The following is an 18,295-nucleotide window of genomic DNA, read 5'->3' on the forward strand; positions in this document are numbered from 1 at the left end:
CCATGACTACTTGTGTGAAAAGCCAGATGGGTCCTTCCGGACTAGATCTGTGCCGAGTGACATGAGTTCAGCACGAGTTCGTATTCCCCGCATGCGAAGGTCAGCAAGTTCATCACGTGCAGACCTTCATGCGATTTGTCAGGGAATAATTTACAACGGACGGTTCATAATTCTAGCCGATGCGTGTATTATCACTGGATAGGACCTTCCATAGGCCTGTTCCCGTATAGTTGCCGGATAATGAAACCATGCAGAGCCATCTCTTTTCAGGGATGAGTCCATATCAATGCCGAGCCTGGTAGAAAACAATACCATTCACCCATGTAGACATGAATCCTCATGATCTATTTAAACTATTTGTTAACTGTTTTAACCAATTCAAGATCATTAGATATCAGAGGAACATCATATCTTGCATCTCTTCAACGGGCCCCATTGAAGGATCCCACACTGTTGGCCGACCATGCATAACCTTTTGCCACGCTGGACTTTTTACGTTCACATCTGCCCAGACCTGGAGTTCCTGAGGGACAATATCGGCGTTACCAGCCTCGATGCAACGCAACACAAGGGGAAGAAGATGACTATCGAGTACGGTAGGGCCCACTAGGGCGCCAAATGTCCAGTCTCCCTCGGTGTCAGAAGCGCCGTTTTTCCTGCGGTGCTCTATTATCTCATGAAAAATATCACGCAGATCTGTATGAACCTTGGTGATGATAGCTGGTTGGAAGGCAATACCGTAGTTTTTGTTGTGGCTTAGTTGAGAAAGAAGTCAGCTTAGGGAGCAGTTGACGTTCCGCAGCAATAGAAATAAGAGATATCCGCTATAGATCAAAGTAGTCAAGGGGGCATGACATACTATTCCACTTTGAAGTTCAGAGCTGTGCGATACTCAGGGCTTAGATCAGTCCTCTTAAGTATATCCACTGCCGGCGAAGGGTTATGTTTCATCATGTCTGTCGTGGGATTCTTGTTGCTGAAGGCTGGACCGCGAACAGCATGTAATCTCCGAAGAAGATCTTTGATGACGGCAGCGTGTTGCACCGGTAGCATAGCGGGGTAGTGTTTCTCAGCCATGTAGATCGAGATAGAGAGGCTGTCTGTCAGTGGTCGCTCAAGGACATTTCCGGTCATTGCAGGGACCTGGCCCTTGGGATTCACTTTGAGCAGGTATTCCTCTCTCAGATTCTCGTTCTTGCGATGATTGACGAAGCTTAGCGTAATATTCTGCGGTGGCCGCGCACCATGAGTTGCCGGCCCGAGTTGAAGGGTGTGGCGGGCCATCATCGAATACAGGGAGAATGGCGAGGAATAGATGGTATACTGTGCCTTCTGTGATTCTGCCATATTTTTGGGTCCAAATAGCTTCCTTTTTCCTTTTTTCCCCTTTTCTTGTCGTCTATGATGTGCAATTAACACGGTGAAACCAGACGCACCAAGAAGATGTGATCACTGTGAGTCAGATTTCTACAGGAAAGGCGTTCGAAAGGTAATCACCGCACTCTAAATGAACTCCAGGATCAAATTAGAGGATTTTCATGCTCTGGACCATTTCAAAGTGATTCCTATTGGGCTATTGCCTCCTAAGGTGTTACTTAGTCAGTCGACCGGTGTGCGCTTTAGAAGAGACCCCGCACTGGGGGTCGCAATCCCGATCCTCTCGAGGCTGACCTCAGGATACTAGACCTCGATCAAATCGTTGGATGGCAACTATAAGTTCATTATCCCTAAGGAAACTTTAGTGATCAAACCACTCTTGGTATAAATTGCCAGTGGGATAGTGATGCAGTTTTTCAGTATCATTATCCAGAAACAATTTCATTTCAAGTTAAAGGTTAGGTTATTCTATCGAAAGACATAGGGTGAGCCCGATAGGACGGAGAACCGATATCAAAATTTAAGTGAAGAAAAAGAAAAATTTCAGCATTTTCTCACTGTGAAGGCTTTCCCCCATCAGACTAACTCTATCAAGCTCGGTCCATTGACCAGTCACCTGTCGCAGCCGAACAGATGGTCTGTCTATTCATCTCACGCCCATAGATCTGGATTATGACGAGACTAACCCTACACCAACCGCATTACCAATATCAGTTTGAAAGATCTGGATATATTACTTCAAATTTGCTCTTAATCTATATGGACTTGGTCCGCGGCACAGCGGTGTCAAACGGCCCCCGATTTTCGTTTTATCCCGTCCAATACCGTTCGATTCGATCATGGACCATTTGGATGAGTGCCCGATTCCCCGTATATAGAAAACCCAGATATATCTGTCATTGATTAAACAAAATGGCATTTCATCCATTTAGACCTTCTCTACCACTGAATTTACGTGTTCCGCATACAGATGCTTTTCAATGTAAACGGTTGATGAGAACTTGGATCATAGGTGGGTCATCGGGCTCGGACTATTTTGAGCCTCACAGCTGACCAACTTTGGTGCTTCTTCTCCCACCCGAGTTTTCCCAGACCAAAGTCCTATTTAAATACGAACAGATCAAAATTCCGGATCCTCAAGTCTGTTTCTTCTAGCTACTTCTTCTAGTGTTTCTTCTAGCCAACTATTCCTCCATGGCCAGGCGCCTTGCTAGTCGTGTGGTCGGCTATACCACACTAGCCACCGCCGCTACAGCTTACGGCGTGCACTGCGGGCTCTCCTATCTAGAAGAAAAATATCCAAATCTATCACCACATAGCGTCACAAGTGCCGACCTCACCAGACCACATATACCGAACCAACAGCGCGTCGCATACACCGACATCTTTGCGGCGCGGATACCTGTCGCAGCCCTCAAGGTGCGAGCACGCTGCACGGACCGGGACACTCAAACATCATTGGAGAACATATGGGCTCGGTCTATCCTTGGTGGCCGTATTCTAAGCACTGAAGCATCGGTTATCGGTTTTCTGACGACTGGCAAGTACCAGCCTGGTGACGTGGGAGACGACGGGTTCGCAGCCGATTCAAGGAGCCCGCAGAAATTACTTCACGGCGTCGCTACCACGCAACAGGCTCCGGGCATAGACCGGGAGGGCTATGGGTTACTAATCTCCTGGATCATGTCTGATGAGCCACGGCTGTTCTTTGAGAAGATCGCGCGCTGGGGGTATCCGTGGCGACTGATGTCTGGCGGACGGCATGAGATGAGCGTGTCGCGGCCATATACTGTAGATGGACAGTGTGATTTTGTGGATGTGCGGTTTGCATCTGCGCATGACTATGAGATTATCGAGAGCGAAGGGCCTGACGGACAGAAGATCATCCCGATGTGGGTAATGAGGCTTCATGCTGGGTATGCGCGACTCATACTTGATACCGCGGTCCGGGAGGTGCTGCAAGACTATCAGACGAGCCGACAATGAGGGTTCTACAGGCCAAGTCGTAGCTTTGGAGGATATTGCTGCGAACGATTAAGATATTTATGATTGAGATCATGATTCTGACCTAATTATAAGCACCGACACACATTTCTTCTTTCCTTGTAACCATGCCACCCTAAACACAGGACGCGCCGTGGTCCACCACGGTGAATCCAACCCAGCCATTGTATGGATAGCACATCTCCCAGCTACTCGTAATGCTTCCCAGAAGACTCGCCGCCCCGCCGGAGCAGTCGGCTGTGCTCCACATGCAGAGGTCGTGCCAGTCATCCTCGCTGGGGCTCTTCCAGGACAAGCTTTTGACGTTTGTAGCGTTGTACTCCGTTGTATCTAATGCTTCGCAGTCTCGATTGAACGCACCATACCGATGCAAGATGCTATAATCGAGGTTTGAGGTGTCGACGTCGCAGGTGGGGATGGCGACGCTGAGAAGTCGTAGATCCCACTGATTACTGGTTAGCATTGGGATCAGAGGATAGAGCAAACTGGACGTACGCTTCGATAGGCGAGCAGCTCGCGCTTAACGTGCGGCACGGCTGAAACGCCTGTTGCCACGAGGGCGAGGACGGTCGGGAGTATATTGGATGGCCGCATTCTTACGGCGGGAGAGAGAAAGTGTGGGATGGGGAGATTATCAATTAACGAGGAGACTACCAAAGCGAAGTTTCGGAATCTGAGCTCAATATAAAGACTGTGGAAAGGGAATAAAAACAATTTGAAACCCGCGCGACGAAAAGGAAAAAAAAAAAAAAGCAATTCCCATCCTCTTTATATACTCGAGCTGAGCACCCGCAGGTCCCCCGTCGACAGGACCCTCTGCAAGCACACAGAAAAAGCAGACTCGGATGCTAGTCCCAGGCCTAGACCTCACGGTGCGATTTCCCGGCTCGCATGCACTTAAGCAATCTCGTGGACGGTAACATTTAGGTCCCGTTTCCAGCAGCGAAGAGGGGTCTGCATGAAGCACTCTTGGCGACGGGGAAGCCGAGCAGGCGCGGCGCGCGGCGATTGGGCAGAACCATCTGGGTCCCTGGAAGCTGCATGCGAGACCCTTTTGGCAAAACTTGTCAGATCGCAGCGTGGCGTCATTGATTGGATGCGAGGGTGGGCAAGTTGACCTGGAGCCAGGAACATGGCGAATGGGGGATTAGATGAGATGTGCGCGAGGCGGGTTTGGGGCTGGGGTCGATGCAGACACGAGCAATGCTGAATATCCGGATATTGCATGTAGCAGAGACGGGATGATTGGAAAGTGTCGAAGAAGAGCAGAATGAGAAGCCAAATGCGAAATGTGACAAACACTAAATAAATATGCTCTAAATGGCGATTCGTGGTGGATAAGCATCGCTAGATGTTGGTTACAGAGTGAATATTGAATATTTAGAGGTTTTAATAGGAATTAAGCGGATTTTTTCATTATTTTGATTGTTTTGGGTTCGGGGAGTCATTCATTCTGATGGGAGCTAAACTATATCTTGCCCATCGAGTATAAAAGTACAGGGCCATGTCGAGAGTACAAAATTACAGTACCCGTGAACACGAATGTTAGTTCCTATTGTCACTCGCGTTGGGGACCTGATGTCAGCCGCCAAGCTCGCAGCGGTAGGTTCTGGAGCTTGGTGGCGGCAGGCTTGATGAACATGACGAAGGTGATGGCGCCGATCAGCACGCAGATGATGTTGGTGATGTAGTAGCCGTCGCGGCCAACGACGCAGGTGCCGCCACCGTTCACACAACGGTTCTTCTCGGGTTCCAGGGCACACGAGAAGGAGGATGTAACGAGGGCGTCCTTGAGCTGGTCCACAGGAGGTGGTGTGGTTGGTGGGAAGCAAGTCGCCTCGGTGAGGAGGTCAACGAGCTTGAGAATAAAGAAGCGAGGGAACGTGCCGCCCAAATTAGACACACTGGAAGCAAAAGGTTAGATACGAGCATAAAATTTGTAGGAGGCAATCCTGCTCAGAAGGGCTGCAAGTGTGGGGGAAAGGGGAGAAACTCACGTTGCAAGAAGAGTCATATAGGTCCCGCCAATTGCGGGGTCGGCAATACGCGCGTGGAAGGCAGAGATGGCAACGAACATGACAGTGTTCATGAAGGTTGAGACCACATGTTCTAAGATGACGGCGATCAGATACCAAAACGGCACCTCCGAGCCACTGGGATATATCATCACAGTCAGCTGAGCCAGCACTGCGGCCGCCAACCGGCCGACAAAGGCCCAGCCCCAGAGCCGCATCGGAGTGTACTCGGTCGACCACTTGCCAGCATAGTAGCCCAGCATGATCTCAAAGGGGAAGTCGATCAATACGACCAACGCCATGTTGTCTTGTCCGAAGCCCTTGTCTAGGAGCTTCAGGCTGGTGACGCCATCATTTGCTTGAAAGCCAATCTTGGCGATGAGGTGAATGAGAATGATAGTCTGAATATTTTTCAGCTTTAGAACACTCCACATGCTCTTGTAGACATCAAGGATGCTGTCACGCTCCTTGGTGCGGTCTTCTTTCTTCAAGACCGCTAGACACAGCGTCACGATCAGATATGTCCAGCCCCAGAAGGTCAAGTAACCACCTAGGGAAAGCAGGCCACCTTCGCCGGGAGTGGTTCGGAACCACCGGTTGGCGAAGTCCTTGGAGTTGAACGCCAAGAAAACCGTATACGACAAGAAATGTCCGGCCGTCAAGCCCACGGTCTGGGCAGTGGATGCATAGGAAATATTAGGCGGCGACATCAGGGTGATGGCCCAACCGTCAACGGCAATATCCTGCGTTGCGCAGAAAAAGACCAGCATAAACCACCAGTATGTAAAGTTCCAGACCCCGGCCCCGCCATTGGCGCCGGCCTGCTCCATCATGTCACCAATACGGGTTCCCATATAGATCATGGCCAGCCCGGCAATCACTTGGATCGGGGTGATCCAACTCTTGCGACGGCCAAAACGGGGGCTCCACACGGCGTCCACAATAGGGCTCCAAAACAACTTGAGCGAATACGGGTAGGACGCGAGTGAGAACACGCCGATCTGGCCGTAGGACAAATATGGCTTGAGCAGGAAGGGCACGGAGCCCGTGGCCAGGCCCATGGGAACGCCTTGCAGGAAATAGAGGACGCAGAGGAGCAGAAAATTCCGACGATCACTGGCGGGCAGGTTGTGGAAGCTGGTGGTAGTCATGATAGGGGTCTGTGGGATGACGGGAGGTTCATTATCGAGAGAGAAGTTGGGACTCCGTAGAACGCGGGACGTGCGTTCGGAGGAGGATTCGGTGGAGGTGTCGCGTTTGCGCATCTCTATACTGTTGTTCATCTTGCCGTTGGCATGGCCGTTCTGGCCGGTTGCAACCTGCAAGCTCGGTTTGGAGCGGCGTTTGGAGAGGGTGGCGTTCCTGCGTGTCATTGAAGAGTGAGCGCGACAGGGTCCAGGGTCAGCCCGGGTGCGAGTAGATTGATGGTGATCGAGATCAGGACACGCCAAATCTTCCCAATAGAAAGTTGGATTGTATTAGGATTATGAAGGAGAGAGGGTGTGGACGTTTCGGATCAAGGGTAGTTCGAAGGGAGTCGTGTAGGGAAGGTCGGACAAGAGAGAGTTGGGTTGAGGATACCTGTTCAGCAGGTTCCGTGCGTGACGGTCGGAGAAGAAAGAACGAGTGGCCAATGCATGGAGGATAAGTTGATTGGAAGGGAGAGTCGGTCCTCGTGAGGCAGTGGGGGAGACGATCGAACCCTTCGGACGCGGAATTTGGGCGGAGAGGCAAGCTGGCCTCTTGCGGTCCCCCGGAGCCACTCCAGGACCCTCCCTAGGCACTAACCGCCCACAGTGGGCGGAACAAAGCAAGCATCTCGAGATAGCAGATCGTCAAGGATTTCTGGCGATTTGAGTGGGTTGCCAAGGGGATATGGTTCGGGTTGACTCATGCTACTCAGAGCAAAGTGGCTGAGGGAAGACGAGGTGGTACAATGTCCCCGAGTTCAGTTCCCAGGACATGTGCATGGGCGAACTATGAGATCAGCGGGGATCCTGCCAGCATCCCGCATTGGACACAAGTATCACTCGATGTTGTGGCTGTGATAAACCCCAGTCTGTTCGACAGATTTCTCAATTTTTCATGAGGATAATTTGGTGTCAACCGATCCCTTCGTTTACAGAATGTAAGCACGATATCTCTCATCCACCGTCGGCCACAGGAGCTATTTGTTACGGAGTCACAGCATCGGTCCGCTGATGCTAGTAGCTTTTAGAGAAGCGCGAATATTGAGATTGGGAACTTTTCTCAAGGGATCACATAGTGATAAGAGTAATAATAATTGCCAGCAAAAGAGCCATAATAACAACTCCCTCGACCTCATTCCATTGCCCACAGCGCAGTGGTTGGCGCTCGGTTAGAAATACTTCATTATCGACTCCAGTGGCGTAGGCTCACAATTTGCATGTCCAACGCCGGAACTTGTCTCCTTGGGTCGCTGAAAAGCTCCCGATTCCATCTTCTCATTCACAAGATCAGGCGTGAAGCTTCCCTGCCAGCCTCAAGCAGCGGCCATGCTCGCGCTACAGTATCTCGCCAACGGAATGCCTTAGGCCCTCACCTGTGCGGCTCACAGTGTCATTTTGGCGGCGGCCATGGTACGGACTGTAAGGGGGATAGCGCGGTTGATAGTGCTGGATAAGCTCTTCGATAGAACTTCGCTCATAAACTAGTCAGTGTTTGAAATAATTGTTTTGATCTAATATATCTAGTGTCCGAACTTCCACTATTGAACGGGTTCGTTATCGAGATCGCGTAGAGAGTACAGAAGATTCCGTTTAAGCAGCGCAGTGGGTCCGATTGCCTCTGACTAATCTCTCCGATAAGGGATCGGATAACAGGGTCACATGCCTCGTATAAACAAACACTCCCGCCAGTTGATCCTCCACCTGCACTCCAGTTCCATGCCATTGCCGCAGTGTCGGCTTGAATCTGTTACAGATAACAATCAGATCAAACGCAAACGTGACAATCGCAGGGCCGGTATTTCCTGCCTTCCTCATGGCCCATCTAACACACCATGCCCCCGCATCCCTAGTCTCCCAAGGGCTGGACCTAGACTCGGAAATCATTTCGATCCGCGCAGAAAGTAAGACCCCCCCCCCTCTCTTCCCAGCAACAGAGCCGACCCCACTAATCACCCATCTTCCTAGTCTCCAATCTTCAACGGCGCAAACGCGTCCTCGCATCCAGCCTCCTCGCCGCGGCTCCCATCCAAAAGCTTACCCGCAAGCCGCCCCCGGCCCTTACCTCGATCCACGACGACGTGTCTCCCCTCGTCCGTGCCGCCGGCAATCATGCCCAATCCAATCACTACCGTATCGCCTTCGGCGCAACCGCGTTTCCCTTCACAGACCCCTCCCCTCAAACACCGGACACGCTCCTCGGGGTGCGCATCGACGTCTGTGTGCGCAGCGGCCGCTTCGCGAAGCCGTACTACATCCTCTTAAAGCGGGATGGCCAGCCAGGCGATAAGCAAAGGCGCTTGCGCGTGCACAAGCATACCATTCCGGCGTTCATTGCGGTGGATAGGCTGGAGAGCGTGTACCTGCGCGTGCCGGGGTTGCGGAAGCGAACTCAGGATGAGATGGACACGGATTCGGATATAGAAGATGGGTCAAGTGTGACGAGCAAGAAAAGACAAGCCGGGTCTCTAAGGCAGGATTTGCGCGGCTTCGTGCGCGAGTTGAGGCGGGACCTTGTCGCATGGCACTTGCGGTGCGATGCGGTCGAGCTGTTACGGGAGAAGCTAGGGCTGAGTGAGGAAGAAAGTCAATTAGACGAGTCGGAGCGGTTGTCGCCTGAGAGTCGGGGTGGGGTTGTTTCGGTGGCGGAGACTGCAGTTGAGGCGCGGTATGTGCGGCTGGAATGGGAGGACGGTCGTGTTGGGCGGTTTAAGTTAACGAATGCTGGCATTGTTGAGCGAGCTGTCGTTATCGGGGATAATGGGCGAGACAAGAAGACTGAGGATGCGATGACCGGATCCGGCGGGCGAGTCGAGACGCTGCTGGAGCGATTGAAGGATTGTGGCCCGGGTTTGGGATTGTAGGTTGGAGTCAAGCGCGGAGCCTGTTTTTCTTTTTTTTTTTCGTTCATTTTTTGTCTATATTTTGCCTCTATCAGTTTTAGTGATACCCGAATTGTAACTAAATCAAATGATATTAAATATCTAATCAATTAAACCGTGTTCCATGTAACAGAGATGCATATGGTCAAAGTAAAGTATCTATTGAGTAGAGCCGTAATATCCCCAAGTTAAATGCGATGCACATCTGGAAACCCAAAAAAGCCGCCGCAATGCGATATGTATAGACATCGAACACAAAATCAAATGATTCAAAGGTAAGAATGGTCAGGGGAAGCGGGTATCTCCCAGTATATCCACAGGCAGAAAAAGGTGATTACAATGAAGGTAGAGGGGAATCAAAGGTTGAAGGGAAAAGAAGACGGGAAATTATCGACGCGATGATTGATGCTCACGGAGAAGAACAACTGCGCAGCTCTCGCAGATGGCAGGTATTAATAGGGTAAAAATTCGACGGTGGAATGCAGGTAGGTGGTCGCGAAAGAAGGGCTTTATAGTGCCTCACTTCTGGCGTCCGGGTCCAAGTGGAGAGGGGTCGTGTCCGCCGATGGCGGGATCGCGACTCTCGGTGGAAGTAACACTGAATGATACAGGCGGCAGCGGGCCGTACAGTTGTCCATAACGCTCCTCAAGTTGGCCGCGTAGGATCGCTTCTTCCAGGTGCCATCGGTGACGCAAGGCAGTCTTTTTCGTGTCCAGATCTTGGATCAGAGCTGTTTCTTCACTGCGATGCTCCCCCTGCAGAGTCACAACCTTCTTCCTATTTTGTTCGCGCAGGTCGTTGAGCTCGCGCTCCCAGCGCGCAATGGTCTCCTGCAGCCTGAGCTCCTGTCTGTCGCGCAGGACTTTGATACGGGCCTCATGCAGCGCATCCATCGACTCATGGTCATGGTACTGCTGTTCGAGTTGCTCTTTATGTTGCTTTGTGAAACGGCGTGTCGGCGGAGTTGTGTCACCTCCGGAGAAGGAACCGGAGGATCGTTGACCGGGTTGCGCAGGCGAAGGCGGGGGACTGGCGTTCCGAAAGTATCCTTCCATGTGTTTGATACGAGTGCGGGAGTTCATTTTGGCTCGATCGAATTCGCGCTGCTGTTCCATTTCAACGGCAAGTTGACGCTCTTCCATTCGAATGGCATCAGAGGTATTCTATTGTGGTTGCATTGGTTAGCAACAAAATCGGCGGCACCATAAACGTCGTCATGTCGGGGAGTACCTTTTCTTGCTTGGCATCCTCCAAGCGCTGGTTTTCCAATTGCCGCTCAGAGAGCGCCGCCTGGTGCCTCTGTCGGAGGATGCTCAAGGCCGTGGCTTGAAACGTGAGGTGTCGATCCCGCTCCATATGATGTCGCTCTCGCATCACACCCAATTCTGAGTCCTCCAAGCTTCGCTGTAGGGTCTCTTTATCAAACATGGGGATCTCCAGTTTTGTTTCCAGCGGGAACTCCAGCTTTGAGAGGGACTGTGTCGAGCTATCAATATTAGGGTATACTTCATGGCTGGTTGCCGGGCGTTTGGGTCGACTCTCTAAATAGACATGTTCCACGCCCCCGCCGTCGCCTTTCGAGACCGTGATCTGCGAATGAGGAGGCAGGACGACGGTGGACGGTCTGCGTTTCTTGCGGAAGTGGATGCGCCCAATGGCATTCTTCAAGCTGCTGCGCCGCCTTTCCTTCTTGTCGACCGAGGCAATGCTCAGCATGGACATGCGGTGCGGCGATGCCACGAGCGGCTCATGATTACCCAGTCCATATCCACCATTGATGGCACGACTCTCACTCGAGCAGTATGAAGTGGGCCGGGTCGATAGGGAGGCCAGTGACCGCGTGCTGCCGGGCTTGATGCGCTCCGAGGCGATTGTAATCTCCGACAACGACGACGCGACCTGGTCGAGCGGGGACGGGGCTGGCGAGGCGGGGGAGGAGGGGGAGGAGGGTTCGCGGGACGGGGTGATGGAGCCGTCGCAGATGGAATTCCGATCGGTTGAGGAGCCCGACGAGAGGACTGATGAGGAGAGATCGACCATTCCAGAAGCAATCGAGGCGGCCAGCGGCGCGGACGCCTCAATCTCCAGCAATTTCAAGCCCAGCCGGCGCGCCTCATCAGAAAGCCGTTGCGCCCGCGCGTGTTCTGCTTCCAGAGAGATGCCCAAGACCTGCTCTCGGTATTGGTCCTCATCCAGGAGGGGGAGCTCACCCGGGTGTGCGTCCATAATGTGTCTATGTACAGGACCGAGAATGATCGCAAAGGGCGCCTAGCCAGCGGGCGCACATGGACCGGGAGAGGGGAGGATAGAATGCGCTTCACGGGTAAAAGAACGGACTCGTCCACGGCACCACGAGCACGGTGGACGAGAGCGAGGCGCACAATGACGGCATCCGCCTTTGGAGGGGGTTGAAGGGATGGTGGAAGGATGTCGTGGATTGGAGGAAGTGCAGGAAAGAAACCGGAATTCGTGAGAGGGGCGGACAAGCGAGTTCCCCTGGATGTCCACGATCAGCCCTATTGATATTGACCGAGACACGGAAAGGAGAGAGAAAGAGAAAAGGATTATCTGATCATCTGCGTCCGCCCGAACTCCTTATTACATCGTCTCATGAAACCGGGTGACCCACGCGGCGGCGGCCCTGAGGCAATCCACGGGAGACTCGGACTCGAACAGGAGCCTCCGAACCAATTACTCGATGCCCAAATAAAAACAGAGCGCGCTATATACACCCCAAATTTACACCCCCATGCCCCTATATACGTCCCACAGTCTCACTCAAAAGCCCTATTGGCTTCGTAGGCTTGTGCCGCCATGTCACTACCCCCCATGCGCCTAATCTCCCGCCCCTCGTTCTGCAGGATCGCCACGTTGGGCAGGTAGGGCTTAGGGTTGACAGGCCCCGAGCCGCGGCTCGCGGGAGACCAAGAGACCAGAAACCATGGAAATCACAGAGAATGGAGTCGGGATCAGGTCAGGCACGGGGAATGTCAAACAGACTCAGGGTCCGGTAGGGAAAGAGGGAAGCGACCGACGATTGATGCTATGACTCGTTCAAAAAATCAACCGCCAGCCCATAGGCCCGATCTCTAGCCTGGCGTTGCGGGGTTCCCACCCGTGTGCGCTTGTCCCACGCATGGTTACAGTCGGCCATGCGTTCACGCACCACATGCCGTCCCGGCAGCTGCTGAAGCCTCGCTGCCAGCTCCTCCGCCTCTGGTGCCAGGAAGTCCTCCTCGGCCGTGATCATCAGGACCCGCGAAGGGAAGCGGTTGGAGTCGGCGAACCGGGGAGACAGACGCGGGTCGCGTTTATCCATGCCAGGGGGCACGTAGCACCGGGTGAACAAGCGGGCGATTGGTAAAGGGATAACTTGACCACGCGGCTTCGGTGCGACCTTGGTGGCGGCATCCTGGTTGAGATCCAGTGGCGGGTACAGCGCGATCAGCGAGCGAAACGTGTCAGGGGGGAAAAGCGTGGCCGAGGCCGCGAGTGCAAGGTTTCCTCCCGCGCTGAATCCAGAGAGTGACACGCGCGTCGTATCGAATTCCTCCGGACGGCCCAGCGCGTAGCGGATTGCATCCTCGACGTCGTTTAGCGCTGCTGGGAACGGGTGCTCCGGGGCTAGGCGATAGGGCACGTCTAGCACGGTACATTGGGTCTCCTGGCTCACACGGCGACAGAAATCATGGTCGCTTCCATGCAGCGGTAGCAGAAAGCCGCTACCGTGGAAGTTGACCAACACCGGGGTGGGACCGATTGTCGAGGATGAACGGTACACATGGACTTTGATGGTCCGCCCAGTCTCACGAGATGCGATATACCGTACTTCGTCCGGACGGGCACGTCTTCCTCCCAAGGCGGTGGCTAGTCCGACGACCGACCGTAGAAGGATCGCACAGACTTTCAGATAGCAGTAGGTGAAGATAGACATGACCTGTGGAGGGGAGGGGGAAAAGAGAGGTCCCCGACAATGTCAAAGGAACCACCTCGAAAAGGTCGTCGCTCGAGCCGAGGTCAGTTGGCAATCGAACCACGGCGGGGGTTCTTCACATTACTCCAGATTCTCTTACATAAGGTTATCCTGACCTATGTCGATCCAAGGGGTCGACACTGTGGTTTCAAAGAATAAATGCATGTGTTCAGCACTATTTAGTAGACCATATGGGTTTGGCCAAAGGTGAGCGAAGAATAGGCGAAATATATGATGTAGGTATTGCATATTTCATCCTCAGAAGAAGAATATCCATGTCTAAAGACTTTGGGATGCGACCAAATAGACTAGCAGTACATATGGTGTCGGCCTTTGATATCAGGGGCTGTCTGAACAACTCCTCGGCCAACCTAACCTGAGCTTCCAGTCTTTTGGGCTATAGTTCGAGACCGTCAATATTCGCCAGCCGTCCAAGAGATATCTTCGATCTCCGGAATGTCATGAGAATGTATTGCGAGCCATGATGAAGCAAAGAAGCTCCAAGGACCCAGCAAAGCATTCGTTCTATTCTGAGGGAACATAATTCAACCAGCTCATATGGAGGAGAAATCCTTGGCTGGGTACATACATACCATCCTCGGTACAAAAGCCACGATGTATCGTCAAAATTGCACGTTGCTTAGAAAAATGATGGAAAGACTGCCCTCAATATTCAACCCATATGGTCATTATTGTTTTCTTTGATTCAAAGCCCTGGAGCTCCCGCTGGCTATGTACTGACCAAATGTAACTTTCTTGAAAATGAGGGACAGCATTCGGTTAATTGACGCGATTTTCGGGGAGCTTGGGGATCAAACTACGTCAGTAGTTCCTCTGCTCCTTGGCATATGCACACTTGAGCTTTCTTCAGTTAGTGGGACCATATCTAGAACGGAGCAATGAAATCAAAAAATAATTATCGTTAGCTTATATCGAGGAGTTCCCACGACCCAAGCCAAGGACTATTAACCGACTAACCGTGAGCAGGGGCATCCGAAACTAGTGTAAACCAAGAAATCATTCGTCGTGACCTCAAGTATCCAAGTCAATTGAGAACTTTTATTAGAGAATCGAGTACAATTAGAGAGAAGGGAGAGATCTTGATTGTTTTCTTTTCCCCAAATATGCCCCTATCTATTTCTATAGGGTACAATTGTGGCGTTTTAATCTCATCCCTTGAAGCTGTATCGACCCCACAATTCGGCACAATTCACGGAACAGACTAGTTTGATGCACCAGCGAGCAAAACTGGCGTTCCTGGCAGCACAGATGACGAAAGAATTTGACAAAAAGCAAACAGGGCCCCTGGACGTTATCCAGATCATAAAACAAGGACAGAGCAGGTTGAAGACCCTTCCAGTTATGATCTGACTACATCGGGCCGCTCCACATGAAGGCCGACCACTTATTCTTTCTATCTTTGAAGACGGAGACTGTCTCTCCCAAGTTTTTTTTTAGAAAGAAAAAGCTTATACCAGCCACCGAATCCAGGTTTCAAGGGTTGGCGGTTGCTTGCAAGGAAAAAGTTGGCTTAGCTAGTTTCCCCGCACTTTTGCCGACGACCCGAGCTTTTACCCCTAGTATCCGATGCCATGCAGGAAGAGGTTACAAATATCTTTTTTGTGTCGCTGGGCGAGACCAGAAACTTCTCCACCCAGCGATCTGCCCCCATTGTCGACTGGCTGAATCACACCTAGCCAAGGAATGTAGGGAAACAGGAACCATGCAACATTTGGTTCCCAATAGGGAAATTTTCCTGAAGGACCAATTTTTAATGCCTCAGATCAATACCAGTTTGGGTTTAAGATCTAGAAAGCTCCTCTTGATTCCTCCGGCGGAGAGCCCAGCTAGTCAATACTCGTAACAATAGGAAAGCTATAAAAACTATGAGAGATACCTGTCCTATGGTACATTCGAGTGAAAGAGGTTCAAAAGCTCCTAGATAAGGGAACCCGCCATAATGGTCTCCTCTGTCTTGCCATCACTAGCTTTGGCCTGGCTTACAGGCCAGGCACTAGCAGTCAACTTGACGGTATCGAAAACCGGTGGAAATTCGTCCAGTCCGCTTCTCTATGGAATTATGTTTGAGGTCAGATTTTCTCCTCGGATGATATGATCCTGTACTAAACTTGCACTCACAGGATATCAATAATTCAGGTAACACTCTGTACACTCAACATGTACGTGCGATACTGACATGGAGCCAAACAAAGGCGACGGAGGAATTCATGGCCAGGTGCTTCGTAACAACGGTTTCCAAGGCAGTGATCCAGGGCTCACCGCATACAGCTCTGTAGGAACTGTGGAAATTTCTCAAGATACAACTAACCCCCTGAGCAGTGCCATTGCCTCCTCACTGAAGGTCAGCGTGCCATCTGGCACATCGGGCCTCGTTGGATTTGCTAATGAGGGATATAATGGTGTCCCTGTCCTTGACACCACTTACTTCAACTCCTTCTATATGAAGGGAGACTATTCTGGAGATGTTACGGTCAGACTGGTGGGCAATTCGACTGGAATTGTCTACGCAACCCAAAATGTGACTGTTGACAGTACTGCCTCCAAATTCACGCTCTATGAGATTTCATTCGTCTCTACTGAGTCTCCAGATGCCAACAACGTGTGGCAGTTACTTTTCGATGCATCCCAGGTGTCAGGCAGCTCGCTGAACTTTGGCTTAGCGCAGCTCTTTCCGCCAACATATAACGGGCGCGAAAATGGTCTCCGGGATGATGTGGCTAGTTTTCTTGCAGAGATAAAACCATCATTTCTTCGTTTCCCGGGAGGCAATAATTTGTGAGTCCAAGGGTGATGTAAGGTTCCTTCTAGCTCAATCCTGACTCATTTCGGTTTACAGAGAAGGTGCGAGTCCAAGTGACCGATGGAAATGGAATGAAACAATTGGAAATGTTGTCGACCGTCCTGGTCGTGATGGTATTTGGAACGCTCTGGCGGTTGGGAGAGAAACATTCTGATGTATGATCATAGGCGATTGGGGGTACCCAAATACTGACGCACTTGGTAAGTCCACTTCCTTTGATTCAAATTTTGAAGCTAAATTATACATAGGCCTCGATGAGTATTTCTACTGGTGCGAGGACATGGGAATGGAGCCATTGCTCGCCGTCTGGGATGGCTTATCGCTTGGTGGAGGAATCGTAACAGGATCTGACCTCGACCCTTATGTGGATGATATTTTGAACGAACTCGAGGTAAATAAGACACAAAATCCTGGTAATGGATGCTCCATACTTACTTAAAACAGTATGTCCTTGGTGAGACGGACACAACATACGGCGCCCTTCGAGCTAAAAATGGTCGTGAAGACCCGTGGTCAGTGAGATATATTGAGATTGGGAATGAGGACTTTCTCCAAGGCGGATGCGACAACTACGGGAGTCGATTCATACAGATTTATGACGCTATTCACGATAAATATCCTGAACTGACTATCGTTGCCTCCACTGCTGACAGCTCTTGCCTCCCATCTACCTTACCGGATGGTGTTATTCAAGATATGCACCACTATCTGTCCCCTGATGACTTCGTTGCATCGTTCAATGAGTGGGACAACTGGTCGCGCGATAGTCCAATTCTTGTGGGTGAATATGCTAGTACTACTGGAAATGATGGAAGTACAACATACTGGAGCAATATGCAGGGAAGTTGCAGTGAGGCTGTCTACATGATTGGCATGGAGCGTAATAGCGACGTTGTCAAGATGGCCAGTTTTGCCCCTCTACTAGAGCACTTTGACATGGCCGAGTGGTCGGTGAGTCTTTTAAGCCCGCATGATAAAGGCACCTTGTTCTTCAAATCTTACTGACTTCTATTAGCCCGACCTTTTTGGTCTTGACTCTAGTCCAGACTCCATCACTGGATCAACATCCTACTATGTGCAGAAGATGTTTTCGACCAACCGGGGCTTGACAATCCTTCCTGTCACCTCAGACAGCGGATTTGGCCCTGTTTACTGGGTGTCTTCGGTTTCAAGCTCCGGGACATATTATGTGAAGCTCGCCAACTACGGGTCTGATACCGAGACAGTAACCGTAAACATTGATGGCGCAACTTCGGGGACTCTTGAACTTCTCTCGGGTGACGAGACTGTCAGTAACTACCCGCACGACATTTCTATCACAACTTCCACAACGAGTATTTCAGGAAGTGGAACTTTCACTGTACAGTTGCCTGCATGGGCTGTTGCTGTATTGGCTGTGTCTTGATGAATTGTTATTCCGCCGCTGTTTTTGAAAGGCTATGGCGACCAGTCCACTCATATGATCAATAGAGTACTCTCTAAATGCGAAACTGAAAATAAATAATTAGCATTTGTTGATATCTCATAAAATAAACAATGGTCAAAATAACCATTTTGAGAATTTGGCAACAGAGTGGCCATTACTTTCGAGGTTATGGCCGGAAAATAGCTAAGATTGCATTGGAGCCAAACCATGCAGATTTATTCATGAATAGCAAAAGCCGTAAGGTTGAGAATACAGAGAAAGGAAAAACGTTATCGTCAGTCTTGGAGATGTCTGGCTGACTGTTTGGTAGAGTAACTCAAGTAGTAGTTATATATATCATCTGAAATAGACTCAGAAATCAGCGCCGTAACGCGCTAGTTAGCGAGGCAAGAGATGTTCAACACTCCCTGCCAGATATTATTAGTGCCTTACACCGTTTACCCAACCCTTCCGGGTTGTGGGTGCGTCACGCACAGACTGCCAACCACACCCAGGCTGCCAATTTTACCTGCTATCCTATATTTTGCTTCCCTATCCAATACCACCATCAAAAATACCTGAACTTGATGATTCTCGTATTGCTGAGGCCTGCCTAGCTGCATCACGTGT

General features: G+C 51.0%; 8 protein-coding genes across 8 annotated transcripts; 3 read left to right on the forward strand and 5 right to left on the reverse strand.

The window, feature by feature from the left end:
• Nucleotides 1-394: 394 nt before the first annotated feature.
• Nucleotides 395-1,347, reverse strand: N7462_001725 (uncharacterized protein; the record flags this gene model as incomplete). Its single annotated transcript, XM_057073451.1, has 2 exons — nt 395-755; nt 860-1,347. 2 exons carry the CDS (start codon nt 1,345-1,347, stop codon nt 395-397), a joined length of 849 nt encoding a protein of 282 aa, XP_056937092.1.
• A 1,224-nt stretch (nt 1,348-2,571) lies between these two features.
• N7462_001726 (uncharacterized protein) lies at nt 2,572-3,363 on the forward strand (the record flags this gene model as incomplete). Its single annotated transcript, XM_057073452.1, has 1 exon — nt 2,572-3,363. One exon carries the CDS (start codon nt 2,572-2,574, stop codon nt 3,361-3,363), a length of 792 nt encoding a protein of 263 aa, XP_056937093.1.
• A 133-nt stretch (nt 3,364-3,496) lies between these two features.
• On the reverse strand, nt 3,497-3,975 carry N7462_001727 (uncharacterized protein; the record flags this gene model as incomplete). Its single annotated transcript, XM_057073453.1, has 2 exons — nt 3,497-3,826; nt 3,877-3,975. 2 exons carry the CDS (start codon nt 3,973-3,975, stop codon nt 3,497-3,499), a joined length of 429 nt encoding a protein of 142 aa, XP_056937094.1.
• Nucleotides 3,976-4,939: 964 nt separating this feature from the next.
• N7462_001728 (SD08430p) lies at nt 4,940-6,769 on the reverse strand (the record flags this gene model as incomplete). Its single annotated transcript, XM_057073454.1, has 2 exons — nt 4,940-5,285; nt 5,379-6,769. The coding sequence occupies 2 exons, from the start codon at nt 6,767-6,769 to the stop codon at nt 4,940-4,942; spliced, it is 1,737 nt and encodes a 578-aa protein (XP_056937095.1).
• A 1,630-nt stretch (nt 6,770-8,399) lies between these two features.
• N7462_001729 (uncharacterized protein) lies at nt 8,400-9,447 on the forward strand (the record flags this gene model as incomplete). Its single annotated transcript, XM_057073455.1, has 2 exons — nt 8,400-8,487; nt 8,552-9,447. 2 exons carry the CDS (start codon nt 8,400-8,402, stop codon nt 9,445-9,447), a joined length of 984 nt encoding a protein of 327 aa, XP_056937096.1.
• A 537-nt stretch (nt 9,448-9,984) lies between these two features.
• On the reverse strand, nt 9,985-11,692 carry N7462_001730 (uncharacterized protein; the record flags this gene model as incomplete). Its single annotated transcript, XM_057073456.1, has 2 exons — nt 9,985-10,629; nt 10,697-11,692. The coding sequence occupies 2 exons, from the start codon at nt 11,690-11,692 to the stop codon at nt 9,985-9,987; spliced, it is 1,641 nt and encodes a 546-aa protein (XP_056937097.1).
• An 817-nt stretch (nt 11,693-12,509) lies between these two features.
• N7462_001731 (putative esterase/lipase) lies at nt 12,510-13,400 on the reverse strand (the record flags this gene model as incomplete). Its single annotated transcript, XM_057073457.1, has 1 exon — nt 12,510-13,400. The coding sequence occupies one exon, from the start codon at nt 13,398-13,400 to the stop codon at nt 12,510-12,512; it is 891 nt and encodes a 296-aa protein (XP_056937098.1).
• A 1,999-nt stretch (nt 13,401-15,399) lies between these two features.
• On the forward strand, nt 15,400-17,665 carry N7462_001732 (glycoside hydrolase; the record flags this gene model as incomplete). Its single annotated transcript, XM_057073458.1, has 8 exons — nt 15,400-15,528; nt 15,581-15,596; nt 15,653-16,235; nt 16,297-16,373; nt 16,428-16,460; nt 16,509-16,651; nt 16,705-17,211; nt 17,276-17,665. The coding sequence occupies 8 exons, from the start codon at nt 15,400-15,402 to the stop codon at nt 17,663-17,665; spliced, it is 1,878 nt and encodes a 625-aa protein (XP_056937099.1).
• Between the last annotated feature and the right edge of the window lie 630 nt (nt 17,666-18,295).

Source organism: Penicillium macrosclerotiorum (assembly GCF_028827735.1).
Source record: "Penicillium macrosclerotiorum strain IBT 26536 chromosome Unknown utg000002l_segment0_segment0, whole genome shotgun sequence".
NCBI classification, from domain to species: domain Eukaryota; kingdom Fungi; phylum Ascomycota; class Eurotiomycetes; order Eurotiales; family Aspergillaceae; genus Penicillium; species Penicillium macrosclerotiorum.